Source organism: Odocoileus virginianus, chromosome 30, assembly GCF_023699985.2.
Source record: "Odocoileus virginianus isolate 20LAN1187 ecotype Illinois chromosome 30, Ovbor_1.2, whole genome shotgun sequence".
In the NCBI taxonomy this organism is placed as follows: domain Eukaryota; kingdom Metazoa; phylum Chordata; class Mammalia; order Artiodactyla; family Cervidae; genus Odocoileus; species Odocoileus virginianus.
In genome coordinates this window covers 12,754,035-12,769,461 of record NC_069703.1, presented here as the reverse complement: position 1 = coordinate 12,769,461, position 15,427 = coordinate 12,754,035, and the positions used below count along the sequence as shown (strand labels likewise).

The window sequence follows — 15,427 nt, the reverse complement described above, 5'->3', positions numbered from 1 at the left end:
ATGGGGAAGGTGAGCCCCGCGCCGGCGGGAGGGGCCCGCAGCCCGGCTGGAGGCCAGGCCTCTGAGCCTCTCCTTCCCTTCCTTGCAGATCACCTTCTACGAGGACCGGGGCTTCCAGGGCCGCCACTATGAGTGCAGCAGCGACCATTCCAATCTGCAGCCTTACCTGGGCCGCTGCAATTCAGCGCGTGTGGACAGCGGCTGCTGGATGATCTACGAGCAGCCCAACTACCTGGGTCCCCAGTACTTCCTGCGGCGCGGCGACTACCCCGACTACCAGCAGTGGATGGGCCTCAGCGACTCGGTCCGCTCCTGCCGCCTCATCCCCCACGTGAGTCCACTTCCTTAGCAGATCCCGGCCTTGTGGACTCAGAGGGGATAGTTTCAGGCAAAGGTTCAACATTTGGAGTGGTGATCATTCAGAATAACTGAGAGTTTGAGAGGGAAAGTAAGCTATTGTATATTATTGTATATTAGTTCAATATAATTTGCCCGGAACAAAAGCAAATTGTTGCCCAGGTACCAGTTAATCAACAAATATGTATTGAGTAAGAATGCATTTGCAGCCCTGAGCATGTATATAAGGTAGAGGTCCTGACCTGGAATTATTTGCAATGGAGTTGTAGAAAAACCACTAACATCACTAATATTACAAAGAAAAATAATTAGGTGCTACTTTCTGAGCAGATAAGAGTGGAAAAGGATACTTTTACAAGGGTTAGTTTTTGTAACACCCTTTCCCCTTTTTGCTCCCCACTTGTATGTTTTAGTTTTCCCTACCTGTACAAATAAAAGTGCTTTTTGTCAAAGGAGAGTGACACTGAGACTTTACATGTGGGCTACACAAAGTTCACATGTATGCTCAAACACTAAGATTTTTGAAAATTTAGTCCTTGGGCTGACTGATTTTTCTTTCTCATTTTCCCTCATTCATAACTTATTAAATGAAAATCAAGCATTTAACTGAGAGACTTCAGAAGCATCTAAGTCCTTGGTGATTTTTCCAAGATTTATTTAAAATTCAATGTAGGGTCATTCATTTCATAAACTGATTTTTCTGTTCAAACACACATGCTTGAAAAACTAAAAAAAAATCTTCAAAATGGCAAAAATAGTAATAAGCTGTTAAAGGTTTGGTTTCTCTATGTCCTGAGCATGGTTAATAGTTTGTTTGCCCTGGGAAGTATATGAATATATTAAAGTACAAGAGTTCCTTCTTAATTTTTAGTCACACTTTATGATCTTGAAAAGGTACTGAATTTTCACCTTTGAAAGTGAGGAGTATATAAAGATTCAGAAGTAATTCATTTTTACCTTATATTTGAAAATGGCTTGAGCTGGCCAAACTGAATGGCATGAATGTGTTGGAAGCATTTCATGGTTTGTCTTTCTCCTCTTTCCACCTCTGGATGGGCCAGGCTGGCTCTCACAGGCTCAGACTTTATGAGAGGGAAGATTACAGAGGCCAGATGATAGAGATCACTGAGGACTGCTCTTCTCTTCAAGACCGCTTCCACCTCAATGAGATTCACTCTCTCAACGTGCTGGAGGGCTCCTGGGTCCTCTATGAGTTACCCAACTACCGGGGGCGGCAGTATCTGCTGAGGCCAGGGGAATACAGGCGCTACCATGACTGGGGGGCCATGAATGCCAAAGTGGGCTCCTTGAGAAGAGTCATAGATATCTATTGAAATAAATGCATCATTTCTCAATCTGGAAACTAATAAAGTATTTTCTGTTTTCCTTGCACTGGCTTGCTTGTGCTTCCCCTTTTGTCTTACTTTTATTTTATTATTTTATTTATACATTCACACACACACACAAGATACAAGTGGAAATCAAGGTGTATGATCTTCAGATAACAAAATTCTCTCACTAGAACTACGCTTTCATATGAAGCAGAACTTTACAGCTTGTGAAACACGTTCATAATACATATCCTATTTGATTCTCTGGCCTTTAAACATGTTGTTGCTTTAGACTAGTTTGCTAGAAATCTCTCCAGTTCTTCTTTGAGGTGTGAGGATCTGAAAATTGAAGTTCAAAGATGGTGTGACCCACTTTTCAAATCAAGGATTCTGAAGCTAGTTACCACAATGGGCTTTAGAAGATTTTTTAATTCCCTAAGTTGTATGCAAAAGTTGAGTTTACACATCTTTGGTAGACTCTCTCTGTTTTTCTCCTTTCATTAGTTTGCTTTTTTTTTTTTTTTTTTAATGTTTGATATTGATTCTGAGCTGATCTCATGACACCTTCTGGACATTGAAACATAAGTGGACAAATGCTGATGGTTCTGGAAAAATTTTTGTCTTCCTGATGAAAGGGAATAGCTGCCTCAGGTTCCCTCTTATTTCAGGCATTTTACATTCAAGAGGTGATAAGCATGGGGGAGAAGCCACAGTTTCAGAAATGCTGGCCTGCATGTGGTCAAGCCCCTGAACCAATGCTAGCTATTAGTCAGGGCCCTCCAGAGCAACAGAACCAACAGGATCGCTATAGATATGAAAGAAGGTGGAAGTATTAGTCTCTCAGTCGTGTCCAACTCTTTGCAAGTCCATGGACTGTAGCCCACCAGGCTCCGTTGTCCAAGGGATTCTCAGAATACTGAGGACCAGCTCAAGTGGGTAGCCATTCCCTTCTGCAGGGGATCTTCCCAACCCAGGAATCAAACCCGAGTCTCCTGCATTGCAGGCAGATTCTTTACCATCTGAGCCACCAGGGAAGCTTAGATGAGATTTATTCTAGGAACTGGCTCATGGGATTATGGAGGCTGAGAAGTCCCATGGTCTGCAAGCTGCAGAATCAGGAAAGCTGGTGGAATAATTCAGTCTTGAGTCCAAAGGCCTGAGAACGAGGAGTGCTGATGTCTGAAAACAGAAGACTGATGTTTCAGCTCCTGCAGGTAGACAGAGTTACACTCTCCACTACCTTTTTTATCTATGCAGGCCCTCAATAGACTGGATAAGGCATAGGTAGAGGTGATCTTCTCTACTCAGACTACCAATTCAAATCCTAATCTCTCCCAGAAATATACTCACAGACACACCCCAAAATAATGTTTTGCCAACTATCAGGGCATCCCTTATCCCAGTTAAGTTGACATAAAATTAGCCATCACACAAGGCCAGCAATCCTTTATTTTGAAACTTCTTGTAATGGGAGTAAAATAAACCCACATTTTTTTTATGCCACTGTCATGGGTGTTCTGTTATTTGTAGTTCAATACACATTCCTGGTTGACACAGAGCATATGTACCTTTTTCCAAGGTAACTGCTTAGAACTTTATTCAGAGACTCAAGATAAAAATTCCTAATGGAAAATCTCTACACCCCATTCCCACCCCAAAAAGAAGAAGAGAGGGAGAAAGCGAAGGAGTGGGAAGGTAGAAGGCAAGTCATTACAGGGCAACGAACTCCTGTGATATTTAACATATTTCAGACTTGGAGATTATCTAACCTAGATCACTCATTTTATGTAAGGTAACTAGGGTCCAGTTTGAATTTCAAACAGTTAATAATAGAAGTACATCAGAATTCAGAACTCACAGTTCAGAAAATCAGAGATTTTTCCATTATGGAATCAGGATGGTTCTTGTCAAAATAATGACAGCACTAGCATACAGATTCTTACCATGAGGTCATTGCAAGCAACTAACCAGGAATTGAATTAGATATATAGGATAATCCACAGCTGCATTCCCTGCATGCATTCATGTGCATGCTCAGTCACGTCTGACTTTTTCTGACCTCATGGACTGTAGCCCACCAGGCTCCTCTGTCCATGGGATTTTCCAGGCAAGAATACTGCAGTGGGTGGCCATTTCCTCCTCCAGGGCATCTTCCAAACTCAGGGATCGAACAGCATCTCCTGTGCCGCCTGCATTGGAGGCAGATTCTTTACCACTTGAGCCACTGGGGAAGCCCAGTATTCTGTCTACATATAAGCAAATATGATATACACACCGTTATATACATTTATAGCTGTATATGTATACTCTCCATATGTATGTATATATATGTATTAATATATTATCTGTATAAGGTTATAGGGAAGTATAACATTGTTATCATTTACATTCTCCTGCTGTTTATTGTCTTACTTGCATTTCATTGCTAGAATCGTAGAAAGGAGGAGCAGTGATTATGTTTGTACTCAAAGACTGATCTGATCAAGTCATTTCCCTGATTAAAAACTTCTGATATTGTTCCACTGCCCACAGAGAAAAATGTTACCTTTTCAAGAATCTGGCGACAGCTTCCTCTCCAATTACCAGACCCTAGTCATCCTTTAATCCCATCTTTTCTAAGCACATGAAGCATTTTCACGTCTCTTTGAATTTGCTCACATCTTTTTCTCACCCAGATTACTCTTCCCCACCTTCTTCCTGGTGAACTACTCATCCTCCAAAGCTTGATTAGTTGTTGTCATTGTTCAGTCACTCAGTTGTGTTCAACTCTTTGTGACCCCATGGACTATAGCACGCCAGGCTTCCCTATCCTTCACCATCTCCCAGAGTTTCCTCAAATTAGAATGTACCCTAATCCCTTGGCCAAAATGGATCTGAATCAGTTACATACATTAGACTGAAAGTAGCCAAAACACCATACCAAATGGGTAAGCAATATGGAAATCTACTCACATGATAGGAAGTCCTAGGGTAGCCCAGGATTTAGGGATGGTTGATTCAACAGCTCAACACTATCGTCAGGGTGCAAAGTTTTGTCCATTTCCCACAATATTTAGCATCTGTATCATCCTGAAGCTGGTGTCCCTGGTACCATAGCTGCTAGCTGCAAATGGGGAAATATACAAGGAAGGGTGAGTGAAGGAAAGAACCTACCAAGTTTTGCCTACAGCACAATTGTGTCCAGAGCACTAAATCCCAGCATTAAAAAAGACCTTGAAATATTACCAGTTCTTAAATGTAAGCTTTGGTGGTGTTAGATAGAATGAAATGAGTAAATAGGAAAAAAGGAAGAAAACCCAAGGAGGGAAAGGTACTAATAAAAAAAATTTAAGACATTAATTTTATTAAGTATTCTCTTGTTATAAAGTAAGAGGACTGTAAGTTAAAATAAACTGTTTTAAATGCTTTTTAATTCCATTTAAGTCACTAGGATTTATCCCATTTTAATGTTTTCTTATAGCTACAGGAAAAATTGTTTTTTGCCACATCATGCAGCTTGTGGGATCTTAGTTTCCCAGCCAAGGAGAGAGCCCTTGGCAGTGAGAGCATGGAGTTCTAACCCACAGTAGAATTATTGAAATCAAGAAATTAATTTTGAAAAATTAATATTGATTCCCTTTTTTTCTTGTTGCTAATGGAAGACTTTTAAAAGCATAGTAAAATATACATAAAATTTATCATTATAGCCATTTTTAAGTGTACAATTTAGTGGCATAAAGCACATTCACATCATTGTGCAATCATCAACATTATTCATCTTCAGAACTTTATCATCATCCCAAGCTGCTGTACTCATTACACAATAATGCCCCATTATTGTGTAATAATACCCCCAGCCTCTGGTAACCACCATTCTACTTTCTTTCTTTATGAATCTGTTCCAAGTATCTCAAATGCATTGAATCATATAATGTTTGTCCTGTGTCTCACTTATTTCAATTAGGATAGTGTTTTCAAGGCTTGTCCAAGTTGTGAAAGTTATCAAAATTTTATTCCTTTTTAATGCTGAATAATATTCCATTCTATACATACACCACATTTCATGTATCCATACATCCATTCCTAAAAGGGCACTTGTGTTATTTCTTCCATTTTGTCATAATAAAGAATGCTGTGATGATCATTGGGGTACAAATAGCTGTTTAAGTCACTGCTTTCAATTCTTTTGAGTATGCCTAGAAATGGAAATGCTGAATCGTGTGGTAATTAGATGTTTAATTTTTGAGGAACTACCATACAATCTTCCACAGTGACTCTACCATTTTATAGTCCCATCAACAATGCACAAGTTTTCCAGTTTCTCTGACATCCTCACTAACATTTATTTTCTGTTCTATTTTTTATAATAGTCATTCTAATGTGTATGAAGTATCTCATTGTAGGTTTAATTGCATATCCCTAATGTATGGATGTGAGAGTTGGACTGTGAAGAAAACTGAGCGCCGAAAAATTTATTCTTTTGAACTGTGGTGTTGGAGAAGACTCTTGAGAGTCCCTTGGACTGCAAGGAGATCCAACCAGTCCATCCTAAAGGAGGTCAGTCCTGAGTGTTCATTGGAAGGACTGATGCTGAAGCTGAAACTCTAGAACTTTGGCCACCTCATACGAAGAGTTGACTCGTTGGAAAAGACCCTGATGCTGGGAGGGACTGGGGGCAGGAGGAGAAGGGGACAACAGAGGATGAGATGGCTGGATGGCATCACCGACTCGATGGACATGAGTTTAAGTAAACTCCGGGAGTTGGTGATGGACAGGGAGGTCTGGCGTGCTGCGATTCATGGGGTCGCAAAGAGTCGGACACGACTGAGCGACTGAACTGAACTGAACTGAATGATTAGCAATGTTGAGCATCTTTTCATGTGCTTATTGGCCATTGTATTATCTTAGTTGAAAGAAAGTGAAGTTGCTCAGTCATGTCGGACTCTTTGTGACCCCATAGACATTTTTATTTTAACTGCTCCAGTCAATGAAAGGGAAACTTTATTGAGGCCCCAGGGCCACGGGGCTTGGGCACGAGGCCACCCTGCAGTCAGAGGAGAAGCTGGCAGAGGGGCTTTATTTAGCCTTCTTCTTGGGGTGCAGGTTGTTGGTTTGGCCTCACCTCTTGCAGCAGTTGACGGCACAGGGGTGCCGGCGAGCATAGATCTCGTGGCAGATCATCTTGTCGCAGCTGTATTTCTGAGCAAGCTGGCGGAGGGAAGGCTCAGTGATGCCGCCTCGCAGACGAAGCACCGTGTGCAGGGTGGACTCTTTCTGGATACTGCAGTCTGACGGAGCGCAGCCATTCCCCAGCTGTGTGCCCGTGAAAATCAGACGTGGTTGGCCAGGGGGGATGCCCTCCTTGTCTTGGATTTTGGCTTTGGCATTCTCAGTGCTGTCACTGGGCTCGACCTCAGGGGTAATGTCTTGCCCATCAGGGTCTTCACAGAGATCTGCATCTCTGAGTCTGCTGCTTGACCACCTCATTAAAGAGAAAGGGCAAGCCCTTTTTTTAAATTGGGTTTTTTTTAAGGGGGGCATTGCTATTGTTTTTACTGAGCTGTATCAGTTCTCTGTACATTTTGAATATCAATCCTTTATCATACATGATTCACAAATAGTTTCTCACATTCCCTGGGTGGCCTCTTCACTCTGTTGATAGAGTACAACAGACGTCTTTGTTTTGACAGACTCCAATATATCTATTGCCTATGCTTTAGTGTTATATCCAAGAAATCATTGCCAAGTCTAATCTCATGAAGATTTTTCTCTGTGTTTTCGTCTAAGAGTTTTGTAGTTTTGTGAAGCAAACTCACTTAGAAGGACAGCATGGATAGTGGAGTGCAGTTTATTACACTGGCTGGTCCGAGGCGGAATTTCCCCTTTAGCCAGGGACACTGACCGATTTTTGTGACAACCTTTTATACCCAAAGTGTATTTGTATACCCAAAGTCCACCTGGGACAATGTTAGTAAGAGATATGATCAGGTTACAGCCATAGACTTACATTCTAAAGCTATCTTGACGTAAAGTTTAGTCTACATCAATAAACATTATTAAGATTACTTAATGGACATTGCTTTCCTTCTGGCTCTGGGAGATCTAGGTACAGGGTCTGCCTGTTTGGGTTTTTATCTGTCTGGGAAGCCTGCTTGGCTGTCAGTATTTTATCTCTATGGCCTCCCGAGTATGGAGTCCAAAGTTCACCAAAGTGTAAGATGCAGCTCCTTTTCTTTTAAAAATGGAGTCAGTCCAGTCAGGGCAACCTGCTCCTTTCCTTCTTCAGGTTTAGTTTTTATATTTAGGTCTCTAATTCACTTTGAGTTAGTTTTTGTATAATACACGTTGTAAGGTAAGGCCCCAACTACATTCTTTCACATGTGGATATCTAATTTTCCCAGGACCATTGTTGAAAAGACCGTCTTTTCTTCATTGAATGGTCTTGGGAACCCTGTCAAAATTCACTTGACCATATACATAAGGGTTTGTGTCTATGTTCTCTACTCTTCCATTTGTCCATATGTTTATCTTTATGCCAGTACCACACTATTTTGATTAGTGTGATTTTGTAGTAATTTTGAAATCAGAAAGTGTGAGACTGTCAGCTTTGTCCTTCTTTTTCAAGATTGTTTCTGGGGAGTTCCCTGGTGTCTGGGGGTTAGGATTTGGCACTTTCACTTGCAGTGCTCCAGGTTCAACCCTTCATCTGGGAACTGTGTGTACTTAGTCATTCAGTCCTGTCTGACTCTTTGCGACCCCGTGGACTGTAGCCCACAAGGCTCCTCTGTTCATGGGGGTTTTCCAGGTCAGAATACTGGAGTGGGTTGCCATGCCCTCCTTCAGGGTATCTTCCCAACCCAGGGATTGAACCCAGGTCTCCCGAACTGCAGGCAGATTCTTTACTCTCTGAGCCACCAGGGAACTGAGATCCTACAAACTACATGGTAAGGTCAAAATTAAATAAATAAATAAAAATTAAAAATTGCTTCTCACACACACACACATAGAGTTTTGGGTATTTGGGATCCCTTGAGATTCTATCTAAATCTTAGGATGGGTTTTTCTACTGCCACAAAAAATATCATTAAAATTTTACAGGGATTACATTGTATCTGTAGACCACCTTGGGAAATATTCATATCTGAACAATATTAAGTCTTCCAATCCATGAACATAAGATGTTCTTCCATTTATTTATATCTTCTTTTCTTCAGCAATGTTTTGCAGATTTCAGTTATAATATACTCATGTTAAAATTTTAATATATGTTGAGTATTTTCCGTATCCTTAAATAAATTCTTTGTGAATATGATTTTTGATAGCTGTGTAGCATCTCATCAGAGAGATGCTCTAAAATTTACCTAGTTAATGCACTATTTTGGACATTTAATTAGAATCTAATTTTTCATATTATAAAGAGTGTTTTGATAAAATGCCACTGTGCATAGCATTTTCATGTACCTTTAGCTATTTCCTTTGGACAAGTTCTTACAGGTGAAAGTATTAGGTCAAAGAAGTGAAAATTAAGAGGGCTTTTTTTGTGGGGGAGGAATGAGGTCATTTTTATTTTGGTAAAAAAAAAAACACATAGATGAAATTTACTATTTTAACCATTTTTTAAACACATAGTACAGTGAAAGTCATTCAATAGTGTCCAATTCTTTGCGACCCCATGGACTATACAGTCTGTAGAATTCTCCAGGCCAGAATACTGGAGTGGGTAGCATTTCCCTTCTCCAGGGCATCTTCCCAACCCAGGGACTGAACCCAGGTCTCCCACATTGCAGGCAGATTCTTTACCTACTGAACCACAAGGGAAGTCCAAGAATACTGGAGTGGGTAGCCTATGCCTTCTCCAGTGGATCTTCCCAACAAAGGAATCGAACCAGGGTCTCCTGCATTTAAAGTGGATTCTTTACCAACTGAGCCATCAGGGAAACTCAACTCTTTGTGACCCCATGGACTATACAGTCGATGGAATTCTTCAGGCCAGAATACTGGAGTGCGTAGCCTTTCTCTTCTCCAGGGTATCTTCCCAAACCAGGGAGCAACTATTGCTAACTATTTGGATGTTGCTATGCAAAGATCTCTAGAACTTTTTCATCTTGTCATACTGAAAGGAGATTTTATTTTATTTATTTATTTTTTTGCATCATTAACAATTGATTTTGGTTTTTTTTTTCCATTTATTTTTATTAGTTGGAGGCTAATTACTTTACATCATTACAGTAGTTTTTGTTATACATTGAAATGAATTAGCCATGGATTTACATGTATTCCCCATCCCAGTCCCCCCTCCCACCTCCCTCTCCACCCGATCCCTCTGGGTCTTCCCAGTGCACCAGGCCCGAGCACTTGTCTCATGTACCCAACCTGGGCTGGTTATCTGTTTCACCCTAGATAATATACATGTTTCAATGCTGTTCTCTTGAAACATCCCACCCTCGCCTTCTCCCAGAGTCCACAAGTCTGTTCTATACATCTGAGTCTCTTTTTCTGTTTTGCATATAGGGTTATTGTTACCATCTTTCTAAAGTCCATATATATGTGTTAGTATACTGTAATGGTCTTTATCTTTCTGGCTTACTTCGCTCTGTATAATGGGCTCCAGTTTCATCCATCTCATTAGAACTGATTCAAATGAATTCTTTTTAATGGCTGAGTAATATTCCATGGTGTATATGTACCACAGCTTCCTCATCCATTCGTCTGCTGATGGGCATCTGGGTTGCTTCCATGTCCTGGCTATTATAAACAATGCTGCAATGAACATTGGGGTTCACGTGTCTCTTTCAGATCTGGTTTCCTTGGTGTGTATGCCCAGAAGTGGGATTGCTGGGTCATATGGCAGTTCTATTTCCAGCTTTTTGAGAAATCTCCACACTGTTTTCCATAGTGGCTGTACTAATTTGCATTCCCACCAACAGTGTAAGAGGGTTCTGAAAGGAGATTTTAAAATACTTGTCCATGGTGATTTTGTTTTTTGATTTTGGTCACAACATGAGGCATGTGGGATCTTAGTTCTCCAACCAGGGATTGAACCCACGCCCCCTGCATTGGAAGCACTGAGTCTTGACCACTGGACCTCCAGGGAAGTCCTGACAGTGGTTTTCAAAACATGGTCCTATGATTTTAATTTTTTCCTCCTTTCTTCTTCTCTATAATTTTCATATTTCTATAAAATTAGAATTTTTGAAAGAAACAATGTGAAAAAGTCTTAATAAACTTATGTGTTTCAAATAAAATTTTTCAAGGCAAACAGTTTTTTGTCTTTAGGCTTAAGTAACAAGAATCCAGACTGAGGAATGAAAGAGGATGTATCACAGTTGCATATAGTTGAGAACAAGATCCTTCTAAAGCAGTGGTTTGCATCCAGGGTTGATTTTGCTCCCCCCAGGGGACATATGACAATGTCTGGAGACATTTTTGGTTGCCATAACTATGAGGGTAATGCTAATAGCATCTAGAGGATTGAGACCAGGGATGCTGTTCAACATCCTCAAATACAGTGAAGAGACCTGCACAATTAAGATTTTTTTGACCCAAACTCTCAAAACAGTATGAGGTTGAGAGAATCTGTTCTAAAGAGTGGAGCACGAAGACGCTGGTGGAGGTGGGGTAGGAGTGGTTTAAGGGAAGGAAAGAAGGCTCCAGCCTGTGGAAACAGAATATTAACCAGAGAGCAACCAGGCTTGCCCAGGAGCCAGGGGAGGTAGAGAAGGGAGAGTCTTTGCAAGATTGTAGGATTATAAATCTGTTATATTTGCATATAACCTTGAATTTGTACGCAGCTAGAACTAGTTAGTCAAGGCTATTAGTCAAGACCCTAGTCTTGTACAGATGTGAGAGCTGGACCATAAAGAAGTCAGAGCACTGAACAATTTATGCTTTTGAACTGTGGTGCTGGAGAAGACTCTTGAGAGTCCCTTGGACAGCAAGGAGATCAAACTAGTCCATCCTAAAGAAAACCAATCCTGAATACTTATCAGGACTGATGTTGAAGCTGAAGCTCCGTATACTTTAGCCACCTGATGTGAAGAACCCACTCATTGGAAAAATCCTGATGCTGGGAAAGACTGAGAGCAGGAGGAGAAGGGGACGACAGAAGAAGAGATGGTCGGATGGCATCACTGATTTAATGGGCATGAACTTGGGCAAGCTCCGGGAGATGAGGAGGGACAGGGAAGCCTGGCATGCTGCAGTGAAATGGGGTGGCAAAGAGTCAGACCGGACATGGGGACTGAACAACAACAGAACTAATTGGGCTTAGCCCCTAATTTGAAAAATTATTGGTTAAATAAAAAGTTAGTGTATGACTAATAACCACCATGAGTTGCCTCACGAACTCCAGAGTTGGGAGCTTCCTGGGAGACACTGCTGCGTCTGCAGGTGACCCTGGTCCACTCCGTCTCCAGGGAGCAGAGCCGAGCCAGGCGCATGAACAGGGCTTCCTGGGGTCCAGCGCCCACCACCTTTCTTCCTCCGGTGTAATGCCTGCTGCATCCGCTCCTGAGCCGGGAGGAGGGAAGAAGGTTCTCTCGGGGAAATCCCATCCTCCTTCAACCGTCCTGTGCAGAAGGCAGGGGCCTCTGTGTCCCACATCCTCGCACCAAGGAAAAGCTCTCTCATCTAGACGCCTCCCGCTGGGGCCCATCCTGACCTCTGACCCGCTCACTACCCCGTGTTGTTCCTCAAAAAGAGATCACTTAGAATATTTAAAAGATAAATAAAATATTTCAGTACAAGTGTTAACCCGGTTAAGCGCTTTTGCTCGCTTCCCATCTCCTGAATAGGCTTCATTTAAAGGCCCCAGAGGCACCAATGACAGTTTTACGCGGGTCATCAGTTCGAAAGCTCTGGAGAGTCTAAGAGAAAACATACAGAAAGTCCCCCACCCCACCCCCGCCGTCATTATATAGAAAAGAGACAGAAAGGAAATCCTCCGCACCCGGGGGCCCCTTTTGTGTTGTTCCTGCCAACGCAGCAGCCCTCCCGCTATATAGACCGCGCGCCGGCCCCGCCGCCCCGAGCTCCATCCCCGCGTCCAGCAGCCATGGGGAAGGTGAGCCCCGCGCCGGCGGGAGGGGCCCGCAGCCCGGCTGGAGGCCAGGCCTCTGAGCCTCTCCTTCCCTTCCTTGCAGATCACCTTCTACGAGGACCGGGGCTTCCAGGGCCGCCACTATGAGTGCAGCAGCGACCACCCCAACCTGCAGCCCTACTTCAGCCGCTGCAACTCCATCCGCGTGGACAGCGGCTGCTGGATGATCTACGAGCAGCCCAACTTCCAGGGCCCGCAGTACTTCCTGCGGCGCGGCGACTACCCCGACTACCAGCAGTGGATGGGCCTCAGCGACTCGGTCCGCTCCTGCCGCCTCATCCCCCACGTGAGTCCGGTCCCCCTGGGCCTGCCGTGGCCTCGGGTCACACCGATGCCCCAGCGCCGTGGTCAGACTGTAGGACGGTGGCCTTCCTTTGCTGGTTCTAACCGGGTTCTCTTTTCCTTTATAATATCTCTTAATTGAGAATACAGTGCTCTTAATTGAGACTTCATTTTCCTTTACTAAAATTAAAGTCACCTCTACTGGGGAAAAGTGGCATGGTATTTGTTCAGAGTGCCTGTGGCACAGGCGATGAACTCCTCACACTCCGGTGGTCTTAGGCTAGTCCCTGGGCTACTTGTCTCTTTCCTCACCTGTAAAATGGGGCTACTAGGGCGGCTAATTCTTAGAGCTGTGATGAGGTGGGAAGGAGATTGCCTGGTACCTGGCAAGCCACCCCCTCCTACAGATATTGACTACTTTGAACATCCAGGGTCCCTCAAGTCCTGCTTTTTGACTCAGCAAAACAACTAACCAGCACTGTGACTCCAGTAGCCCCTGCAAAGTCACTGCTATCCAAATAAAGCCCGAGCAGCCTGGAATTCCACAGTTAGGGATGCTGTAATTTGACTATGACCGAGTCCTGTGGAAAATGTACCACTTTGGGTAAGTTTGAAAGACCCTCAGAGGGTTTAATGCCTTGATAGGACCCAAACTGGCATTAGGAGCCTGGAAATCTCAGCGTCCACCTTCCAGGCCTGACTCCTCTGATTACAGCCTGAAAGATCTAGTCATTAGTTTCTCATAAAAGAAGACAACGTGGTGTGTGTCAGGCGGTTGTGAAGATCAGATTAAACAAGGGACATGTGAACACTTTGCAAACCATGGAAGATGCCTTATTAGCAGTTTTTTTATGCCTCAGAATGAACTGCTTATGAGAACCTTTGCTAAGGAGAGTTTGATGGTGGAAGAAGGGAGACTGAATACGTTCCTGCTGGGAAGAAACAAGCAGATAAAAGCCAAGTGCTCAGAAGAGACAGACAGGATTCACCCAGGACTAACTGCCTCCCTTCCATTTTCCTGAACGTCATATAATCTATTGATCTAGACAGGCCTCCCTCATGATTTTGAGCTTCTGTTTTTATTAATAACCTTAAAGTGTTTTCCCGGATCATATGTTAGAGGTGAGGACTGAACCCTAACCATTATGATGGCTCTTGCTTTTTAGGACTTCAGAATAGCAGGACTCAGAGCAGAAAGGAAGGGATGAGGAGATGTCTGGTCCCAATCTGTGCCTTACTCTGGGGAAAGCAATTCTGCTTTCTCTCTCCCCAGCCTCTTTCTGAAGCTACTGAGATCCAAACTAATGCCTCTTGCCAGGGATATATTTGCCTTTTAATTTTAAAATCTAATTATTTTCATATCCTCCAAGGAGAGCTCCAGACCACTGTAAGTCAATGGTCTTTATAAAGGAGAGAACAAAAATTATATATAAAATTGCTACTTAAGAATGGTACTAAGTAGGTACTAAATGTGATTCATATAGGTTGTGGTCCTAGAAAACTCTAGGGAGCACCATGCATATCCTTTTTATTTTGGCCACACCCCACAGCATGTGGGATATGAGTTCCCCAACCAGGGACCAAACCCACACCCACTTCATTGGAAGGGCGGGGTCTTAACCGCTGGACCACCAGGGAAGGCCTGCGTATCTTGATCTACGTGAATGGCACTCTCTTCAATTTTGCAGTGTGCAGTCTACCCAGCTGTATACAGTTGACCCTGGTGTTGGCTGTCTTTTGGTCATCTTTGATATAGAAAAAATTTTTAAATGCCCATTCCCCAAGGAGTGTGAGTGATTGGTGGCTAAAGACTAGGTTTTCTGACTTTTCCCATCTGTTGATTGCTGAACCCATAGACCAGCTCCCACCGGCTGAGGATCTATGAGCGAGAGGACTACCGAGGCCAGATGGTGGAGATCACAGAGGACTGCTCCTCACTCCACGACCGCTTCCACTTCAGTGAGATCCACTCCTTCAATGTGCTGGAGGGCTGGTGGATCCTCTATGAGATGCCCAACTACCGGGGGCGGCAGTACCTGCTGCGGCCGGGGGATTACAGGCGCTACCACGACTGGGGGGCTGTGGATGCCCGAGTGGGCTCCTTGAGGAGGGCTGTGGATTTCTATTGAAATATTTTTACTCTACCTTTTTCTCTATCTGGAAGCTAATAAAATATTTCCTGTGTGTTTCCTGCAGTTATGTAGCCTTCTTTTCCTTTCAGACTCCTTGGGTGGACTCAGAAAAATAAAAGCTAGGAATAGTGTGGTTTTTCTTACACGTGTCAATAGAAAGCATAGCTAGCAGTTAAGAGGACGGGGTCTGGATGGAATGTCTGGGTCCAAACACTTACTTACATCCTGGCATGTAAAGTCAAGTGGTC

The 15,427-nt window shown here is 43.1% G+C and overlaps 2 protein-coding genes and 1 pseudogene across 2 annotated transcripts; 2 read left to right on the top strand and 1 right to left on the bottom strand.

Moving 5' to 3' along the window:
• Positions 1–1,691, top strand: LOC110137359 (gamma-crystallin D). The gene is made up of 3 exons (XM_020893647.2): positions 1–9; positions 89–331; positions 1,419–1,691. Exons 1-3 carry the CDS (start codon positions 1–3, stop codon positions 1,689–1,691), a joined length of 525 nt encoding a protein of 174 aa, XP_020749306.2.
• A 5,052-nt stretch (positions 1,692–6,743) lies between these two features.
• LOC110137358 (ubiquitin-ribosomal protein eL40 fusion protein-like) lies at positions 6,744–7,132 on the bottom strand (annotated as a pseudogene).
• A 5,588-nt stretch (positions 7,133–12,720) lies between these two features.
• Positions 12,721–15,176, top strand: LOC110137357 (gamma-crystallin F-like). Its single transcript, XM_020893646.2, has 3 exons — positions 12,721–12,729; positions 12,809–13,051; positions 14,904–15,176. The coding sequence occupies exons 1-3, from the start codon at positions 12,721–12,723 to the stop codon at positions 15,174–15,176; spliced, it is 525 nt and encodes a 174-aa protein (XP_020749305.1).
• Positions 15,177–15,427: the final 251 nt, after the last annotated feature.

What these genes read in the sequence shown, in the direction of transcription:
- LOC110137359 (XM_020893647.2), top strand. An exon ending in CCTGCCGCCTCATCCCCCAC is followed by an intron (nt 332 to 1,418) that starts GTGAGTCCACTT and finishes TGGATGGGCCAG; the next exon opens with GCTGGCTCTCACAGGCTCAG.
- LOC110137357 (XM_020893646.2), top strand. An exon ending in CCTGCCGCCTCATCCCCCAC is followed by an intron (nt 13,052 to 14,903) that starts GTGAGTCCGGTC and finishes CTGAACCCATAG; the next exon opens with ACCAGCTCCCACCGGCTGAG.